Here is a 21,420-nt window from a genome sequence, read left to right as displayed (position 1 = left end):
AGCAAACAAACCAGCAGTCTTGCTACAGTGTCTTGCAAAAGTTTTTATGCCCCTTGAGCTTTTACATATTTTGTCACATTACAACCACAAGCATAAATATATTCCATTGGAATTCAATGTTATGTCGTGATAACAATTGTGAAGAAAAAAGAAAATCATCTGTGATTCAAATAAAATTTTCCAAATAAAAAACTGAAAAATGCAGTGCACAGAAGGTTCTTAAACTATCATCATCTGTACCTTGGTAAATTTTAACGTTCTTTAAGATGCATTTTTTGGCCTTAAGTGTCCTTTTGAGGATCCTTATGCTTTCCTTATTCCATGTGTTTGGTATGTTTCATAAGCAGGTATTTGTACTTTTGAGTAATAGTTTAAGCAAACTTTAAATTTTTGTTTAACTCAAAACCAGATGACCAAAATACTGATGAGAAATCCACCGGACAGAACCTCGATAGAAACAGAATGAAACTCGGGAACAAACTTTGTCCTCAGTGCAGGTTTTCGTTCCATAAAATGAAATGCCTCAGATCGGATGTGCAGGTGCGGTTTCTCCTTTTAGTTAGAATTTGGTCTGTTTCTGAAGAGATTCTCCCCAAAGGAGACAAGCCACAATACTGCCAATCAAAACAAAGTGCGGAAAATTTTTGGGAACCAATGTGTAAGCGAATGTTTGTAGGATGTGAAGTCTAAATGTTTAAAATCCAAAACTTTGAATTGAAAAATCCAAAGTCTTTCATGATTTTAATAAGTCGATTCTAAAGCCATTAAATTTATGACTCAAGAAGAATATAAATTGATGCTAAGCCACACAGCTCAAATCCAAACCTCTAATTAAATTCAGCTTTTATTCGAGGCTTGTTTAATGTGAACCTTGATTAAAAATTCCTGACAGTTCACTACAGGCCAGTTAAGGTCAATAAACTTTGGTCTTGTCGACTTTAATAAAATTATTCATCTGCTAAGTATTTCTGGGTCATTACACACAATTACCTTGGAGGTATTTGTTTATTGTTCTTGTTGAAATAAGATTGAGTGAGTCCTATTTAATGCAACACACTGTTTTCGTCTGAAGCTCAGCCATGATGACGTTCCTGTGGAGCTTTATCACCACACCGCAATAATTTTATGCACATTTTTACACAAGTGAACGCGTATTACTGTCTTTCTCCTGAACTTTCAAATTGAATAAAAGATAACCGTGGAGTTGATATGTGATTCTGCTGACATTGTTTCTTTTAATTTTCAAAGTAAAACAACTTCCTTGCTCTAAAGTCACAGTGCGAGTATGTGTTGCATGATGTATCTATTTATCGGCGTCACCACGCACAGTACCACATGTTCTTTTTAAGATGTGCCGTCATGTGGCCTTGAGCTCTGCTGTCCCTGTTCTGCGGCTCGCCGAAGCCTCGGCAGCCTCTGGGCAGCTGTCACTTGTTTCATGCTCTGATGGCACCATAACCTAGCGTGGAGAAGATTACGCAGTGAGGCAAGCTGCTCTCTGATTTGTCCTGAGACTTTGCATGCAGCAAGTTGTCCCATGAATAACAGGACAATATTGCAGTTTTTCTGCATTTCAGATTTATGCTTCAGTGTTAAAAACAAATGTTAAGAGCAACTGACATCTCCAACAAAAACAAAATGTGTGAGGTTAATGTTTTTACTTGGTAAATACAGCTTAACATCTGCTTAGCATGCAAATTATCCCCACATGACTTGATTCCAGACTTTCCACTCCTATTTCAAAAATCTTTTAAAATTTCAACTTTATTTGTAACTTTTGTCATTCAATCTTAACTGTAATACTGCCTGCTAAAGATGTGAGACATTTTTTCTGACCCCGTCTTCCTGCTTCACGGTCCTTCGCCCTTCAGCCTCTCTCCAAAAAGAAAAGAAAGAAAAAAAAGAGAAAGACAGTTTCTGCTTGGTAAGGTGGGATGTCTGCCTGGTGGGTTTGCTCAAACAATCCAGCCTGCTGACAGGAGGTGAGCAAACAGCTGAAATTGATAGAAAACATCACAAATAAACTCAGGCAGGAAGAAGTAGCTCACTGAAAGGGGTGGTAAAGTCGTCATTTATCAGACCAGCGGAGAGTGAGGATGTCAGGTGCTGGAAAGCTCACAGTATTTTTGGGAGAAACAGACCTGAACGAGCTACGAGCTTTGCCGTCAATCACAAGGCTAACTAAGACGTCAGTCAGACACTTCAGAGGAAGAAAACCTGAAGGAGCATCAGGTATGTTTGAGTTTGCAGTCATTCCCACCTACATGGACGAAGTGTTTAAAATAGACGTCTTTTGTCTGGAAAACAATCCAGCCTCACTTCCTTAGTATTAGGGAATATAATAATAAAGTTAAACAGAATCAATTGCTTAAGTCTTAGTCTCAAGCAATTGAACATGTCACCAATTTGCAGCAGAACGTCAAGCATGCTGCTAAGTCTTTCACTGGCCCAGCTCTTATGTAGCTGCTATTACTTAAGGAACTACTTCCATAAGAAGTTTTTATGTTAATATCTGTGTTGTGTTTTGTTTGTTTTTCTTTGCTTGTGTAGCTTAAACATCGCAAAACAACAACAACAAAAAAGATTAATGAAAGATTAATTTTACAAAAAGACATACGAGTACACTTAAAAGTTTTAGCATCTGTAATACCCTTGTCAGAGTATTGAGGATTTGTTTTGTTTTCAATTGATTAAGAAGACACATTTGGTAGCACTGCTGCCTTGCAGCAAGAAGGTCCTGGGTATGAATCCCAGTCTTTCTGCATGGAATTTGCATGTTCTTCCTGGGGACTCCAGCTTCCTCCAACAGTTCAAAAATATGACTGTCTCTAAATTTTTCTTAGAGAATTTATTGTTTGTCCTCCGATGGACTGGCAACCTGCAGGGTGTGTGTTCCCCGCTTCGCGCCAGTTGATCGCTGGAGAGAGGCATCAGCTCCCCTCTGATGATTCAGGACACATCATGTATACCTCACATGTGCATCACTGTTCCCCCAAAAATGGAACTACTCCCTTATTATTGCATCAGTGATCATTATCACAATAGCATCACTATCCTGTCTGCAAGGTTACATTTTCACTCACCTTGGATATTCAGATTCTTGAAGATGAAAATGAAACAGGTTGGCCTAATATATGATTATTAGGATGATGATAATTATCTGACTAGTTTAACCCCAAACTGATCCTTTCTTGGTGGTCATTTCATTCTTAAATTTTGAAAAACAAACAAATAAATACGTAATTAAAGCAAAGAATGCAACATCGTGGCAACAGTAACGTAATCCATCCATGACGCACCAGAACACGCTGAATTACTCTCCCGTAATTCCAGTACACATGCATTATTCAAAATGGAGGCTGAGCAAGTGCAATCCAAATGCTCCAAAGACGTGATAGGACTTGATGTTCTACATAACAGCGTTCACTTCCCTATGTTTAGAGCCATGTAATACTCATTTTTTAAATTCAGCTGCATACACGGAAAGTTAGGAAGCAATGTGATAGCATCTTAAAAGGTAAAACAACAGCAACAAATGTTTGAGAATGTGTGTGAAAAAAAGACGCATAAAACATATATAAAACTATATGTTGGCAATCGCAAATGAATTTGTCTCCTATGTTTCAGACAGTGATAGTTGACTACAGCAGCAGCTGAGCAATTGACCCCTTTGACTGACAAATATGATGATGTGGCAATGTCAGATTTAATGATGGATTTTATTTTAACACAGATGTTATGGCTGAATAGCTCTACAATGTCCAGGGTTTTATTAGAACTTTTGCATGGAGTCTTAATTATAGATCAGACGGCTCTGAAATGGCTTAAAGCTGTCAATGCACTCCTTCCGATTATAGTTATTAAGTGTGCCTACATGTTTATGTACAGAAAATGTATTTATCCACAGAATATTCCTGAAAATGTACTGCAATAAGAAGAAAAAATGTATACATAATAAAATTGCATATTTATTATGGATGATGAACTTGGCAGTAGGATTTTCAAAAACATAAAATGCATCCCTGTTAAAAAATGTAAAAAGAACAAAAAAAGAACAGCAAATCTCTAATAAGTGATTATTGTTTTTTTTTTTTTTTTTTTTTTTTTTTTTACATAAAACATTTTTTCTTCTTTCTTTTTCAAAACTTGGTTTGACAAACTTTTGTGCTTACAGGTAATTCTCCACACTCACTGGCCTTTTTATTAGGTACACCTCTCCAGGACCAAGTTGGACCTTCTTTTGAAAACTGAAAGTAAGACTCAGTGGACCAGCTAACACTTTTCCAATCGATTGTGTCCAATTCCAGTAAACCTGTGAGAATTCTAGCCTCCTTTTCTTTTTTTTTTAGCTGGCGCCCATCTGCATCAAGGATCAATGTGTTGACCTTTCAGACTGTAGTTTTCATTCGTTAGTAGCTGCAAGGCGATGTCAGAGCTACCTTTACCTTTCTGTCATTGCGAACCAGTCTGAACATTCGTTTCTGAATTTCTCATGTTCATCTACTACGTTAATGGCGCCTACTTGATATTTTTCCGACACTATTCTGTGTAAACTTAAGAGATAGTTGTCACCCTCAAAGTAATTAACATCCCCTTTTATCGCCATTTGGACGCTGATCTTTTAGCAAGCCAACTTTACCACATCTAGAAACCCAAACACATTGAGTCTCTGTCTGTTGCATTATTTGTGCTAATTTTAGTAATCAAATGAAAAGATGGACCTACTATAATGGGCTGTGAGTACCTTATCAAAGGTGAATGATTGTATTGCTTTTTGCCTTTTTAATTTCTCTTCTCTTTTGGTGCTTTTTTGCAGAGTTAACTGGAAACACACATCCTGAAGTACAAATCCAAGCATATTCACTCATAGAGAAAAGATAATCATGGGTTATTATTAGTTACAGTAATCATTAACTCACTGTATCACCGAGCTCTGGGGTGAAAGGATTCGTCATTTTTCTCATGCATGCATCTTATACATTTTTGAGTTCAGTAATAAGACTAATCCTGAGCGTCATAAAAAAAAGTGTTTAAATATTAGCCATGGAATTGGGCATCAGGAGCCCTCTGATGGAATCATAAATGGGCTGCTATTTTAAGACAAACTAATCAAGCATAATTTCACTGAGCATTTACAAAGCCATTCAATTAGCTTATAAAACAATAACCAGACATGGCAACAGTAATGACATATTTTGTAATTACTGGAAATAAATAAATAGCCAGAAACAAAAAAAAAAAAAAAAACGCCTGCAGGAAATGCCTGAAATGTAAAAGGAGAGCATAAATTATGCAAACCCACAAATAATTAGAATTGCCTTTCACAATAGACACTTGAGTTGCTTGTGTTACAGTTATCCAGTTGTGTACCTCATTGGACGGTGGATGCATGGTTGAGTTTGACAGGTTAGAGAGAGTTTGTGTCATGTGCTTGTTTTGAAAGTTTCACTGGAAAATACTGGATGATGTTCAACTTCTAAGTATCATTGAATGTGCTGCTGATTTCAACCCAAACCAGAGTAATCATCTATTAAAATCATTCATTTTGTTTAAAAGTATATGTTCTGATCTCATTTAAAACAGAAGACGAAGGTCTGATCATTGCGATTTTGCACGATTGGTGTCAGAGGCCTGCAATAAAACCCAACTTCTAAGTCGTGCTGCTGGTGCACTACCCTGTTATTTTACGTAAGCCAGAATTAAGATAATCTACTTTGGTAAAAAATAAGCAGTCATCAGATACATACATATTATACATATTGTAATAACTACATTACAATTGTCGCTACCATATTGCAGTACACCAACAAATTAAAAAAAGATTTTCTCTTGACTTTGCGATGCTTTTATTGAGGAAAGGCAGCACATCCAGTGATGCTTTAAGAACTGCATCCAGTAATGAGTTGACTGAGAAACACAGTTCTCCTAGTGTTGGTTGTCACAATGTGGCTGAGAACCCTGAGTTTTACAACGGTTACGAGACGAAACCAAAAAGGGGCTGGATGAAGAGGCCCAAGGTTCCCAGGATGCACACCGTCACAAAGACCCAGAGGAAGATCCTGTCAATGACCATAGCAACATACTTCCAGTCATCTTCTACCTATAAGCAGAAAAAGACAAAAAAGAAAAAAAAAACACTTGTGGTATTATGCATGAAATAATATGTACATATTTCTTTTGTAGACAATCTGTTTTGCACAGTAAGCAGGAACCAGGCGACTCAAGATTGAAATATCAACTTTGCAGCAGGACAGAAAATGTTTAAATCAGGAAAGGAGGAGAAAGTTTCTAAAAATTTCATGAGTCAACATAAATGTGATACATTATTTACACATGAATTGATAAATATGATAATTTCAAACACAGGAACAGGCATTTTGAGAAATCCGTCTGAGCCCTGAGTTTTTCGTATCTCTCAATGGGAGACTCCATCCTCTTTATTTATAGGCGCCAGACAGTGAAGCTGAAGTGCACACTCTGCTCTAACCTGAACCGTTGTTAACTCTCGGAGCAGTTTAGGTTCTGCATCAATTCAGGGAAGCTTTTGAATGCTGTTCTCCCACAGGCCTTCAGTGCATGTGTTGTGTTTTTGCATAAAACATTATGCAAAAGAACCCCTGCAGTGTGTTTATTTTCTACCACCTTGTACATACAAACAATGTATTTAAACAATAGAAAGAGCTGTATCTCTTCTACACTGGATCATTTTTAAGACTTTTAAATTTGCACAGTGCAGTTTTGCACCAGGAAGCTGTACGGCATATGCTTGGATCTGAAGCATATGCTGCACATTGTAACATCATTGAATTGATGTTACAATGTAAGGTGAGAAAAAAAGGGAAATGAACTCACCTGTAGAACAAATAGAGAATGGTGAAAACAGCAACATGGCAAGATGGCAATATGTCAGAAATGCATGTAAAATAATGCAAGAAAACTGTTTTCCTGCATCCTTCATCAGCATCTCTCTGACTTGGTTCATAGCCTATTAATTAACATCTTGGAGTACTTAGTACAAGATGGTAATACATATTTTAATAAATTTTTAAAATAAATTTAAAATAAAAACACTATTTTGACACAAATCTGGGAGTTTTTGTAGCACTATGTCACCCTACGCAAGTTGTTTTTCTGCATTGTGATAGACAAGTCCCATAGCAAAGCACTGTCTCCTGTTTATCATTAAAGATTGAATGTTCAAAATTTACGATACAAATTCATACAACCTTCCATCAGTCCACCGACAGACTCCTTCTCCAGTTTGTAAACCCATATAGTACCAAAATAGACCACTTGAACCATAAAGGCAGTAAAGAGTAAATCCTACGTCACCCAAAATTCAGATAAGCTGGAAAAACACATCACCTCCTTGGCCTTGTTCCTGCTCCTCATGTTCTCAGCTATGTACTTGACGCTCTCGATGGCCTGCCTGATCTCGGGCGACACCACGGAGAAGGCCATCACCGTGTTTATGTTCTGTGGACTCAGCTGATGAGGCACCTTTCCGGACTCTGGTGTCTCTGGGGTTTCCCTCATATGCTGGCAGGGGCAGGGACATTTCTTGAGAGTGCAGTCCTCCATGGCGGTGAGCGTACTGTCGCCACCGACCTCCAGACAGTTGAGAGGACTTCCTCCAACCTGTTGGAGGGACACAAGCACAACTAGAAACTAGACTCTGTTTGGGAAAGATCTTGGATGGCAACACATCACTCATTTCAGATTTGGTAAAACCAAATGACGCCGTAACACTCCCTTGTTGTCGTACAACATCAACTGGGGAATCTTAAGAACAGATTTTTCTGAAATACTAATAAGCAGAACCTTCTCAACGAGCTTATTGAATATATCCCTAGAAAACTATTCCCACCATTGTCTTCTGCTTAAACAGAGAATAATAGCACATTATCAGAAATCCTTCATTTACATGTTACAGTATGATTAAGTGCTAATTTATTTAAATGAAATGCAGAACACACTTTTATTCAACAACAGGCTGAATGTGTAGTGACATGAAAATGTGTGCACACCTTTTGGCTGAACTACTGCACAAGAAAAATCGACCTGCTGATTCAGTTTCACAGAAACACTAAAGAGTCTTGGAAAGTAAGAGCTTTAGCTTGATTCATTACATGCTGATAAACTGTTTACATTCTCATTGATTAGATCACACCTGACACAAGAGCCTCTGGTGTGCAAGCGGATGATAGGGAGAGCCAGCTTTGATAGGAAGACAATAAGATTCAGACTTCTGTCTTTAAACATTAATTCCCTGCTTTGTGTCCAATTTTCATCAGTAGGTACTTCCTGGTGAAACTCTGGGAGGGGAGATTCCTGCTACACTTCATAAAGTTTTTCTACCTTTCTGGTGAGTTAAAACTTGAGCAAAACATTATATTTTAGTCTAAACATGTAGGTTGATCCAGTGAGCCAAAGTAAACCAGGACGTGCACCAAGGACTGGTTGAGAAATAAGAAATGCAAAGTCTCGGGCCGAGTCAATGGCCAAGGTCATGTCAAGGACTAATAGTTGGATACAAGGAACCTCCTGGACATTATTCATCAAGAAGTAATAATTGTGTTCATACCTTAATCAAGCTGTTCTTCCTCTTCCTCTGTCCTTTCCCTCCTCCGCCTCCTCCTCCCCCTCCACCTCCTCCTGCTTCCCCACTGCCGTCCAACCACCCGGCCTTACCCTCCTCGTCTGTCGGCCTACGCATCAGCATGATCCTGGGCAGCACTTTGAGGAACACGGAGCGCACCCAGCATGGCATGGTGTGCGTCATGGGCGTGCGGTAGTGCACGTTCAGCACGAACACGGTTATGACAATGCTGAGTGTGACGAAGATCATCGTGAAGAGCAGGTACTCTCCGATGAGGGGGATGACCAGTGACGTTGAGGGGATGGTCTCTGTGATCACGAGCAGGAACACAGTGAGGGAGAGCAGGACGGAGATACAGAGCGTGACCTTCTCTCCACAGTCAGATGGGAGGTAGAAAACCAGCACTGTGAGGAAAGAGATGAGGAGGCAGGGGATGATGAGGTTGATGGTGTAGAACAGCGGCAGGCGGCGGATGTAGAAGGAGTACGTGATGTCCGGGTAGATCTCCTCACAGCAATTGTACTTGATGTCATGTTTGTAGCCTGGAGCGTCAATGATTTCCCATTCCCCGCTTTCCCAGAAGTCTTTGAGATTTACCTAGGAGATGAGTGGGATTTCCAAGCTGAATGATCTACTACCAGAACAACAGAAATTCATTTTTAAAAATGCCGTAAATCGTAGAAAAGTTTGATGTTGTTGGATGTTAAAAAGAAAGTACGATCAAAGTGAAGCTACTGAATAACCCACAAGTCTCATGAAAAATATTAAAGCGATACAGTCGAGTGTGAGCCGACTGACTAATGATTCTAGTAGGCTTCCTTGGTCTTCTCCTGTATAAGGTATACATGAAGTCATGTAAAGGGTTGCCAAATAAATGGTCTTTTGAGTTCTTTTGAATTCACTAACTACACTGAATCTGGACTCAGATTAAAACTGCAGAAATTAGTTTTAATAATTTTATAAACCTTTAACAAGGAGGTTTTGTCAACAGCTGATTGAAGACTCATGAAAAACTAAATGGAAACAAAGCAGCAGAGTCCTGACAGAAGAAAAGAAAAGAAAATCGATGGATTTAATGTTTGGAACAAAAATGTCTGTCTTAAGAGTCCCTTTAAAAAAAAGAAGAAAATAGTAAATCATTAAATATTTTCATGACATAATATTGGAAATTGACACACGTACTGACCTTGGACCCAATGAGTACAAGGTCAATCTTGGCTTTGTCATAAGTCCAGGAGCCAAACTTCATGGAGCAGTTTTGATAGTCAAAAGGAAAGTAGGTGATATCCATTGGGCACGAGGATTTAAAAATGGCAGGAGGAACCCAAGTGATCGTACCGTCATACTTCAGCAAGGCTTTGGTCTTATCCTCCACCAGGAAGTCACCCACAGCACTGCAAGGTAGCAGTATCAACACGTTTCCAAGACAGCAAGGGCATCAAAGGACACGACACAAGTGTGGTTGAAATAGGACACAAAGATGGGAGGAAGGGGATCGTTTCAAACAATAAGAGGAAAAATAGTAAATGGAGGCACGGAAGAAGAAATGTTAGGCTAGAAGTTCTTCATAGCACTGAACAACTGCCTTTGCTTAATCAATAAGTAATCATACACACATAGTTCTTTGTCACTTCAACGTTATGTCAGTACAGACAGATGATGATGAAGAAAGCCTCACTTGTTGTAGAGAACAATATCAGGTCTCCAAATCTTGTTTGATGGAACTCGGATGAATTCAATCCCATCAAACTCTGCTGGCGTCCATCTTAATTTGTAATCGTTCCAAATCTGGAAGAGAAAAATCCAACAGTCCTGTTTCTTCTTTTTTAATATACCTCTTAATATACACCTGTAGTACAACAGTTCGCTTTGGGAATAATACAGTTCGCCTGTATAATTCCAGAAATTCTAAGAATTTTTCTAAAATGATGCGACGAGGATCTGCTGAAGTGTTGGGATTCTTTGAGAATTTGTGAATTATATTTTTATTGCTGGTCTTCATATGAAGCAGGGTAGTTGACGAATCAGCTAAGGACATTAAATATAATTAATGTCTGAAAGATGAAGATCCAATTATGATTATGTAACCAGTGTGAAGCCTAGAAGTTGACATTCCAACAAGGTTTTAATCTTTGTGAGAGATTTTTTGTTTACATAAAAAAAACATATTCAGGAAGTCCCAAACCACATTCTCACAAAACCAAATGATAATATTGATACCATAAACATTATACATTTTCTAAAATTGTTTATTGAAGATGTTGCATCTCTTTGTAAATGAGGAAAAAATACTTGTAATTAGAACTTTTCCTCTGGCGTGGAAAGCCATGTAAGTACAACACCTTGCAGTAAAACTTCACTGATCATCACTCTTTCTTTTGCCCCTGCAATACTTTCGAAAAATGATTTTCTTGGTTCCAGTTTTTTTTTAAAGAATGAAGCTACCGACAGTAGTCATGCCTGCACAGACAGTATCTTCTTCACTGGCAAATAACAGATCATAATACCTGCAGGTAACGTTTTATGAGCTGTGGATCCATTAGTCTTGGCTATTTGGATGTCGCTGTAGATGATTTTCTTTTTTTTTTTTTATTAGCGAGACGGATTAATGCTCAGTCATGACCTGGAAGATTTTTAATTAACCAGTTTATGCTACACCGGTTTTTCCATTTATCCATCCACCGAGTTTGCATTGTGATTGCCAGGATAATTCTCGATGGACTCCGGTATTGTAGATTATTGTGGCCTTGAGATTCAATCAAAAGGCAAATTTACTGTCACAGAAAGCAGCTGGTGTTTTACTTGAGATTAAAACAAAATGCTGAGCTTGATTAGCTAAATTGTTACTTGGAAGTATGTACTGTATAGATCTGAAAAATCTAAATAAATGACATTAAAAATGTAATTAGAGATGTAAATTTAAATTCATCATAAAGTTATCTGTTTGATGGTGAGCTGTGGTACGTTTTCTTATGCATACTTAAGTAGTATTATTATTTATTTCTATTTTTGTAATACAATATGAGCATCTGACTTACAGTATGTGATAAACGTTTTATAATCCTTGTGTATTGTGAACTCACATGTCGGAGCCATAAATTTGTTTCCATGATTTGATTCACCTCATCCTGCACAGAAACAACAAAGAAAAATAAGAAAGTTAGATGTTGTTGTTGTGAAAACCCAACGACAGCATTGGAAATTATTAGGAATTTACAAAATTTAAAAATGACAAAAAAAAAAAAAACTTTTTTCAATTTGTGTTTTCTGGTGCAGAGGTTGTTGAGCTGAAAAGGTCAACTTAATAATGCATAGAGGTGCAGGTGTCAGTGCCTCGCTGCCATTCTCTATATTGACCATTCAGGTTTGACTTACAGTCCAGTGATTCTCACGACTGTACACAAGCCACCCAGAAAAGCCCATCAGCCAGAATCAGACCCACATTTGTCAGAGCTCACACACAGGTCAATACTCTCGCCTTCACCTTGCTGAGCATGCAGATACACCTACATTTGAGTCCAATCTGAAAAGTTTCTTCCAGGTATTTTTTTCTCCTATTCTGAAGATAGTTTTTGAGGGATTTAAACAAAAAAGTGCTTTCAGCCACCAAGTCACAAATTGCCATAGCAAATTCCAGATCCGCATCAGCCTCTGAAATTGGACAGACTATAGAAAGACTAGAATAACATTGAGCGTTTTTTTGCAATGCTTCTATTTTTTTTTTCTACCAAAAGCTGGGCAACGTGACGATCACGGAGAACACATTCCTCTTCACCAAGACCGATCATGACACAGAGTTTAAGTTAAAACATGACACGTGGATATACTGAATTCTCTGATATGTGTGTCTCCAAAAGAGGAAAAACTTACGACTTTAACAAGCTGTGAGATGGAGACCTCAAACTCCACGGTAACAGGATCAGAAACATTTTCCACTGGTCTGATGAACGGGTTGTACCGTCTAAAAAGCCTCTTGAAGAGCCGGTCCTCTGCTTTGGATGCGACACAGTCTGAAATTAGAAAAAGAAATGAAGAGTTGACAGAACAAATTGTGACCAAAAATGTAAAAAAAAAATAACAAAAAAACAAATTAGTAAAGAAAAGGGAGAGTTCAATGAGAACCTGATCAGTTGCAGCTATCCTCCACATCCCTCTACTGCCCATCTAATCAGACTCAGTCTTGTTGGGGACGACTTTGATTGAAGCCAGGCTTCGTCTTCTTCTAATTTTGATGCAGCTTCTCATTAATGAGCTTTTTGAGTTTCTCCCGTTAATGTTTCACGACATTTGATGAACCGTCTGCAAGCTTTTCTCTTTAGAGTATCTCTTCACTGATGAGATCAGAGTAAGAAGTTTTCTTTGAGCAAGTCTGAGATGAGGGATAACTTTCAGTGTTCAAGAGCCAAACGGATAAAGATATATTTACTTTCTTTGATAAACCATCTCAGGGAAATTATCGCCTCACTCAGTTCTTGGTGCCTCATTATATTTTATGTAAATGTAGTTGATATTTTATCCAAGTATAGATTCAATGGGTTAGGGTGACCCAGCTTTATCTTTATCCTAAAATTTGTTTAGTTTTTCCTTTTATTTTCAACATTTACTTCCTGCACTCCTTCCATGTTTAGCTTCATAACAGCTCCAAATCAAACCCTGTCAAACCAGGAGACTCTGCCTTGCGTAGGCACACATTAACTCTTGGATATATTTATTTGAGCAGGTATTAAAATACCCAGTATGTCTGGGATTAGTATTTACAAAAGAAGTAAATAACAGTGAAATAAGCTCTGACAAGCATATCCGCGCTCTCCTCCCGATTAATCCTGTACGGCGAGTTCATCCACAATATTTCACAATTAACCTAAAATAGGTGTGTATCTCCCTGAATTGCTCATTTCATGACTACATTTAGCAAAACATATTTGCAGTTGTATTTACAAATTGTCCTGACATAGGTTGCCTGAGGGACAATGTGAGGATGTCAACCAAGGGGAAGAAGTTATTTTGGCCCAGCGAAGAGAAGTTGGCTAAAGCTTGTGGATAAGATATGAAAGATTTGTTTAATTTGGTGCAGGCATAGAAGGTGGGGGGACCAATTACTTTCTCAGGTTTTTCCATAGTGTTTTAGATTTCTTTTGCTTGCTTTTCTTTGAGCAAAGCTTAAAACTTTTATGTGTGTGAAAATGAAATGAATGCTCAAAGAAAAGCCTAGTAATATTTTTAGAGGTTTCTATACAAATGATCCATATTGTAAGTACTTTTTTACTGTGTGTAAAAGCATTGGTGTCCCTATTATTTCTGGATTGATAACAAAAAACTACTCTGGTGGAAGGATTTGAAAGGCCTGTTCCTTTGACGATGGGCAGCAAAGAGCAGAGAAAACTAAAAGAACATACGAATAGGAAGCATGATATGAAAAGAAATCTTGGGTCGCTTTCAGTGCTTGGCTCCATAACTGTTTAAAATACCATCATCATTTGTCTAAATTAAGCTGGGGAAGAAAAAAAAGCAAAAAGAATAGAGTTAATTGGAATGGACTGCTGATGAAATCCTGCCGAGCCTTTTTTCATCAAGTTCCCGCCTTCAAACACAGAAGATAACCTCTCGTCACTGCACACAACAATGACACCATGAACCCTGCTGATGATGAACTCTCGATGGCAGGCCTCCAGAGACAACACAAGAGTCACCCAAAAATAAAAATGAACACATATGAAAAAAATTATTTAAAAAAACTAGATGAAAAGAACAAGTGAAAAAGGAGAGAAGCTGAAAGCAAAGCCTTCTTAAGATGTCACTCAGGAGACTCAGGAGCCTGCTGTCTGATAGATGCTGAGTATGTGGCAGCGCTGCTTTAAATGGAGTTTTAAAACGCAGGAAAACTTCGGCGGTGATTCCAGCTCTGCAGAGAAAAACATTAAGTTGTCATACAAAGTTACAGAAAAGAATTTATAAGATGACACCATATAGTGGGAAACATAGTCTGTATTTTTAAATCAAAGAACAACAAAATGCTGTCATGATGCCTAATCTTTGTTTTAACATATAGAGGAGAGCATCCACTGATTAAATCCACACACATCATATTGGACAAATAACATTTAATACGGCAGGATATTTATGTGGAGAATCAAAAAAGACCATATGAAGAACATCCACAGGTGAATTACTTCTAACCATCAATAATTCATATGATGAAGTATCAATAATTACGCCTAGATAAATATACATGTTGTGATAAAGACTGTATATATATATATATATATATATATATATATATATATATATATATATATATATATATATATATATATATATATATATATATATATATATATATATATATAGGCAAGAAACAATTTTTTTTCTACAAAAGCACTTGAAATGTGAAATTATTTGCCAGTAAGCAAACATTAAAAATAGGAATACTGCTTTTAACATATTCCTGTCCGTGTACCTATATTGAAGAAGTTAGCAGCACTAACCCTCCTTTACAACTAGTCATGGTTGAGCTGCTGAACAAATTAATTTCATCAAACGATTTTTTCCTCTACTGAAGAGGCGATCGAGGGAGAAGAGCAAAGGAAGGATGAACACAGCATAAACAGCCAATCTCTGGCATTTTCCCATAAAATGTTACTTTTAAAGCTGAAGGGGAATAAAAACAAAAGCAGGAAATGATATATAAATACGGATCTTTAACATTTCAGAATCTTGGCCAACAGGTAAGATGAAAATGAACAAAGTGCGTTCTTTCCTCAAATTTTTCAAATTGTTCTTGTAATTTTTGCCACAATTTTCGACAAAGAAATGCCTCACAAAACTTGAGACAAAATTCAGATTTTATGTCTCCCTTGTTTTATATTTGTGATAGTTTTCTATGCAGGGTCAATTCAGTGTGTGTGTTTAAAACTGTGGAGAGTTATGAGCACGTTTATAAAACCTTTAAAGGTTTTTGTTTTAAAACAAGAGAAGCAACTTTGCTTTAAACTAGGCTGAAATATCACCAAAATTATTCGAAACAAATTTTGTGAAATTTGTTGTCACAAAATGACAAGAAATTTCTTACACTTTGCAAGACTAAAATCCAACTCAAAACCCCAAAAATAGTAACCATACAAGGAATGTTATTTAGTTGGTCTAGTAACATAAACAGTTTCAAATTGCATACATTTTGATTTGATCTGTATTTTATTGACATTTTCTCCACAGACTGAGAAAGAAGGGTTTTGTGAAAAGACAGCAGTCTGACAGACATAATCCGAAAATAAGATCGTTGCACTAAGTTTGATTGCCTTTAATGAAAGTATATGGAAAGTGTTGATGTTTTTGTCATTTTTAAAAACTGTGCAGGTCATTGCTGTCTTTGTGATTTTTTTTTTTTAATGGCCTTCAGGAGCTCAGATTAGGATGGAAATGTTTTGTGGAAAAGATACGTGGAGGAGTAATTAGTAAATCAAGGAAATGCATTTCCATTTGATTCCATGAGTGTCTCACTGTAAATCAATTAAATGTTTCCAGACAAACATTATGTATCTACCAACCTTGAGCTAGGAGCTAATGAACCACTGCTAAGACTCTTTGATTGAATTACAGCTGGGCCTTTTGCATTGAGTTTATGCGTTTCTACATGACTGTGTAGGTTTCTAATATTGCTCTGGTTTCTTGCCACAGTGGAGGTTCTTCTTATAACCTTTGATTTTTAGCAAAAATCTCCCAAATTTGCAGGTCACATTAACCGTGTGCGGGCCTTTGAACTTTAATTATCAATTTTTATACATGATGTGCTTTACAAAAAATAAAAACCTGTATCATTTGAACTATTTCCGGACTGACATGAATGGGCGATTAACAGGCTTCTGCAGCACATGATGGCACGCAATCATTTGAATCATTTGTGCTGGAACAGAAACATGGAAATACGCACATCTTTGTCTGAAAGGAAGTCTAATTGTACTTCCATTGGACGCTCCAATAATAGTGTGTTTGGTGTGAATATACCATTACGGTGTGTTTCCCACAAGGCAATAAACTACTTTAAATATGCAAGATTTACAGTCCTGTCACCACTAAGTTACCGGTATGACTTTCATACCTGTATTGACCACATTTCAAGCTGAAAAAACAGGTCTTGCAAATATCGGCAGGCTCATGATTTGCTGTGCCAATATATGCATCCCTGCTAACTCAGACAAATAGTAAGTCTTTCTACATTAGCACACCTATCCTGTGAACTACTGAGTTTCATGTCAATAGGATTGTATTTGTGGGAAGTAGACAGATTTACTGTTTGAAAGAGAATTTACAGTTAATGCATTCCACTGTATATTTTCAACGGTTCAACTGAACATGCAGGCAATGCCAAAACCAGTGCAGAAAGCCAATCTAAGTTATGGAGGCTTCATAAGCAGCTTAGTTCTGGATCTAGATGTAAAAACTGATTCAGACAAGAAGACGTTATGCCAGCATTTAGGCAGCAATTATAAGAAGCATACAGTGTAAGTGCTGCATCCTTGAGTAGATGCTGTTAACATTCCAATTTTAAAAGGGAAAAGAAATGTTTTCAGCTCCAATTTGACCTGAACTTGACCCGAAGAGATTAAATCACAAGACGTGTGGAGGTCCGCCTGCATCTTTGGAGCTTTTACTGGGAGGAAAACGTGGTTTACAGTCTTGCTGGCATTTGAGAGTGGGGGTGAGTTGCAGCAAGTGACGGAAAACAAGAGAACATTTTATGGGTTGTGTTGAAGGGTTGCATTAGGGAGCCATTTGGCCTCCATTCTCCCCTGAGCATGCAAATGGTTTCAAAGCAGACTGAGTAGGAGAGACACAGAGAGGAAGGGAAACATAGATGGGCATGAATGAGGAGGTCTTCTTCTCTCAAACAAATAATGCATATTTATGATAAAAACACGCCGGTAGCAAACGCAAGGAATTCATCTGAAGACCCGAAGAAAAGAGAACAAAGCTGAAGAACAAAAAGACGACAGCTTCTGAACCTTGGAAACTTGTGAGTGAAGAGTTGAGCTGGGATCTTAAGATTGTAAAAGAAAAGTAAAAAGAAACGGAGAAGGTAAATAAATGCAGCACACAAACTCAGCAGGTTAGTCTCTTAATATCCTTCCAAGAAAAGCTGTCGATACTAGCTTTTCTCTTTTGATCATTAAAGACAAATACTGCTTCTATTATCAGGAAGAAACTGGTATGGAAATCAATAGATAGATTTGTTTTGGTTAAATGCAAAAAAAAAGAGAGATCTTTGCGATATTTTTAATTTGTGTTTTACTTTCTTCAAATTCAGAAGCTTTCAGTTGAAACCAAATGTTTATATGTCGTGAATAAATAATACACACATTTTTTTTTTCTTACTGTCTGAGGAGAACTCACACTAAACTTTTTTTTTCAGATCAGTCAGAGTTACCTATTTGCTAAATGCCACAAATTATTGATGACAAAGTGAAATTTCCCATAAGCTAGCTTAGCTGAATAGTAGGTTCAAAAGTTTTATGAAAGCTTTGCATTTTATATATTTTCTTTTTGTTATATGGCTGTTTTGCTTTTCCCATTGGAAGACCATAATTACATCTACATAAAACCTGAAATGAGTCAGAGTCCTTATTCTTTGGTTCCAGAATTTTCTGCAAAGTAAAAACCGGTCTCAAATGTGGCATCTAGAGAAGTTGTGTTGAAATGTAAGCTGATATAACCAGCAAGTTCAGTGGCAGTGAAACTGTGAGGGCTGCAGCAGGATATATACCTTTGTGACTCAGTTTGTAAAAAATAAAATAAAATAAAATACCACACACCCTTTTGTTCTGTGTTGCTGTTTTATAAATACTGTGACTTTAACCTTGCTACCACACAACTGCACAAACACACATCACAGCTCACCAGATCATCAGTCATGCATTTAAATCTGAATGCCTCTGTTTCAACACAATGAGCAGTTAGACAAACACATTGCTTAACTTTAAAATCACCTCAGGCATCGTTGCAGTGCACCATCTATGTATATTCAGTTTTTTTGGGGTCTTTTTCTGTAATTATATGTGCATAAAAGTCACCGATAAACATCCTCCATCTCTACATCAGGCTGTGAAGAACAGGATGCGATGTCTATTTTCATGTAAGGAACAACCCTCACATTGATCGCTGCATCGCAGTGCATCAGTCTGTGGTCTGACGTTGCATAATGCATGAGCGTGGCATACTCTCCCATGGACTTACACAAACATTTTCCTGCGGTGAAAAAGTTTGTTGAGTGCACAAGTTCTGCTTGAGGAGAACGAGGGACTGTCTGTTTTCTACAGTTCTAAAAGAAAATATCTCTATGTTGCTCCAAATTTATCTGTAACACCACTAACTCTGAAGAGCAGCTTCTGCATTCTGAGTGTCAGTCGTTCGTTTGTGGTCATTACCATTAATTAAATAACTGGATCACTGCTGCGACCTTAATTGCTTTTGTCAGAAGAAATTATTCAAATGCTTTTGTTTCTCTCTCTTTGGGATGCTGCAATGATGTGTATCATGTTTTCTTCTTCGTTTTAGTGGCTATAATTTGATAATAAAGGCAGCAGACTGAAGAAAAATCAACACTTATACGCTGTCAGTACAGTTAATTCATTATAATCAATAATTTGTTGTTTTAATTATCCCAAGAGGACTTGAGTCTGAAGTCAGAGGGACAACATTTCAGTTATCACGCTGATGAATGAATCATTCTTTTCATTCTTTTTGTCTCTGGAGAAAAGAATGAATCAAACCACTGGAGACAGAGAAAGAAAGAGTGAATATTCTTTTTTAGGGTTGATGTGAAAGATGATAAACCAGAAGAGAGACCATATGAGGCCACCATGATGAATCTGCTGTTTTTGCCCCAGGAGCAAATGTTTACCATGAGACTTTGATGCGCCATGCTGTCACAGTGCAAACATTCCTGCAGTTCAGAACCAAGTTTTCTCCAGCAGTGGTCAGCGATTAGGATCCTGTGTGGTTTCCAGGATCCTGAGATCATTTTCCCTTTATCCCACCTTTTTGCTAAAATTCTTCTCCAGACCCGAATCATATTCATTTCCTCTCATTTTTGACCTAATGATTCAGTTTATTTTCTACTCTTCCCATTGATCCCTTCCCTCTCTTCATCTCTGCCTGCCATCATCAGTCTATTTTTTTTCCTTTGACTCCTCCTTACATTTGCTCCTCTTTCATGCTGTGACTTTTTCCAGACATTCTTCTTTTCTTTCTTTGTTTTTTTTCCTTAATTGTTTGTGGCCCTCTGTCATCCCCCGAGCCCCCTGACAAGTCTCAATTTTCTTGAAAACAAAACCAGCTCGTTTCTTCTCCTGACGAATAATTTCACAAAAGATTCAAGGAAAACTGTGTGTACGTATCCAAATGACTTAAAAATCCATGTGCAAACACTCTCACCATTTCAGAAAACTGTTTATATATATATAACTGTGAGTATAACTAAGGTCATCATATTTATGCGGTGACATTCAGCGCTGTGAGAAGGTTTTATATGGTGTGCCTTCAGCTGACTCAGTCTCCTGACTGAAGACATCCCATCTACTCCTCTGCCAGAGTAAACTATGTGCCCTGTATAAATCAGCACCTCATCAGAGGGGCTGGCAGAGGGGGGGACATGGAGAACACGTCCTCTAAAGAGATTATTAATCTGCATGGCTTCATAAAATCTTGCCTCCGAGCAAAATTTGCATTCATCAAAATTCATTTGCCTTCACTACCATTCTATATTCCAGTTCAGTGACCCAGTTTGTGTCAATGGGAGGAGTTTTAATGGTGATAATTAGGATCCAAACGGGGCAGATTGGTGCGCGGTGATGGAAATGACATTTTGAAGAGATTCGAAAAGAAACGCAAAGCAAGAGGCTAAAACTTCCAGCCACTAAAACGATTCAAACAAAACTTCAAGAGGAGGGATTCTTCATGGAGAAAGGATGCATGCTGAACAGACTCCAGCGCGCAGAGCGCGCAACGTATTGCTAATTAACCCCATGCATTTCATCTGAACTCGTGATCGCTCTTTTAGAGCTGAAAATCTAGCCGATCTGCAGTCCTGCTTTAGGCAAAGACCACTCACCTCGAGTCTGCAAATCGATCAGAAGGAACAGCAAATTCAACCCCAGGGAAGGTTTCATCCTTCTCTCCTGTGTGCCCAATCAAGGATCCACCTATACTTACAAAAGAAAAATGGAAAGAAGAAAAAAGAGAAAAAAAGAACCAGGACAGCAGTCAGTGCAGTCAGTGGGGGAGACAAATAAGATGGAACAGGATGAGAAGATGTTCCGTGTCTCCCCTGGTGCCGTCGCTCTCACTGTGGCCGCGCGCTCCTGAATCCAAACTTGACTTGGTTCGTCCCTCCCATATGAGCGCTCAGCTCCCCTCTGGCGCATCCACTCTGACTTCAAGCGCAGGGAGGAGATTAGATTCGGGGAGCGGACAGATCTTTAAGATTATATCTAGGAGTTTCACAAAACAACAACAAAAAGGATTGACTGGTGTTTTAAAACTTTGAAGAAAATCGCATTGCTTCTCTCCTTTTTGTTGTTGTTAATATTATTCATTCCTAAAGTGCAGCTTTTCTGATGCCATCGAGTTCTTGAAAGTCTCTTCAAAACGTGTCGACAGATGTTAAGATTGATGACTTGCAAAAGCAGAGGGAAAAAATCAAATAAAAAGCTCATTTTTTGTGCTATGGAAACGCAAATGTTTGTGGTTTGTGGACGGACTTTTGAACTTCTTTTCACTTCACATCCGCGATGGGTAATTATTAATAGTATCACAATCATCGTGCGTCA

At 37.9% G+C, this 21,420-nt stretch overlaps 1 protein-coding gene across 1 annotated transcript; it reads right to left on the bottom strand.

Moving 5' to 3' along the window:
- Positions 1–3,754: 3,754 nt before the first annotated feature.
- On the bottom strand, positions 3,755–20,933 carry LOC129367211 (neuronal acetylcholine receptor subunit alpha-3-like). Its single transcript, XM_055041514.1, has 8 exons — positions 20,703–20,933; positions 12,470–12,609; positions 11,683–11,727; positions 10,278–10,387; positions 9,786–9,993; positions 8,585–9,196; positions 7,366–7,638; positions 3,755–6,100 (listed from the first exon to the last, which is right to left on the bottom strand). The coding sequence occupies exons 1-8, from the start codon at positions 20,758–20,760 to the stop codon at positions 5,975–5,977; spliced, it is 1,572 nt and encodes a 523-aa protein (XP_054897489.1). The 5' UTR covers positions 20,761–20,933; the 3' UTR covers positions 3,755–5,974.
- Between the last annotated feature and the right edge of the window lie 487 nt (positions 20,934–21,420).

The sequence above is a fragment of the Poeciliopsis prolifica genome, unplaced genomic scaffold (genome assembly GCF_027474105.1).
Source record: "Poeciliopsis prolifica strain line A6 unplaced genomic scaffold, Auburn_PproV2 SCAFFOLD016, whole genome shotgun sequence".
NCBI lineage: Eukaryota > Metazoa > Chordata > Actinopteri > Cyprinodontiformes > Poeciliidae > Poeciliopsis > Poeciliopsis prolifica.
The sequence above is the reverse complement of the archived record's forward strand: the minus strand, read 5'-3'. Positions and strand labels throughout refer to the sequence as shown.

Excerpts from the sequence above, each read along its gene's own strand:
- LOC129367211 (XM_055041514.1), bottom strand. The coding sequence starts at position 20,760 with ATGAAACCTTCCCTGGGGTTGAATTTGCTGTTCCTTCTGATCGATTTG. Across the intron at positions 12,610-20,702 it reads GATCGATTTGCAGACTCGAG|ACTGTGTCGCATCCAAAGCA; the intron begins GTGAGTGGTCTT and ends TTCTAATTTCAG. Across the intron at positions 7,639-8,584 it reads GGAAGAACAGCTTGATTAAG|GTTGGAGGAAGTCCTCTCAA; the intron begins GTATGAACACAA and ends TCCCTCCAACAG.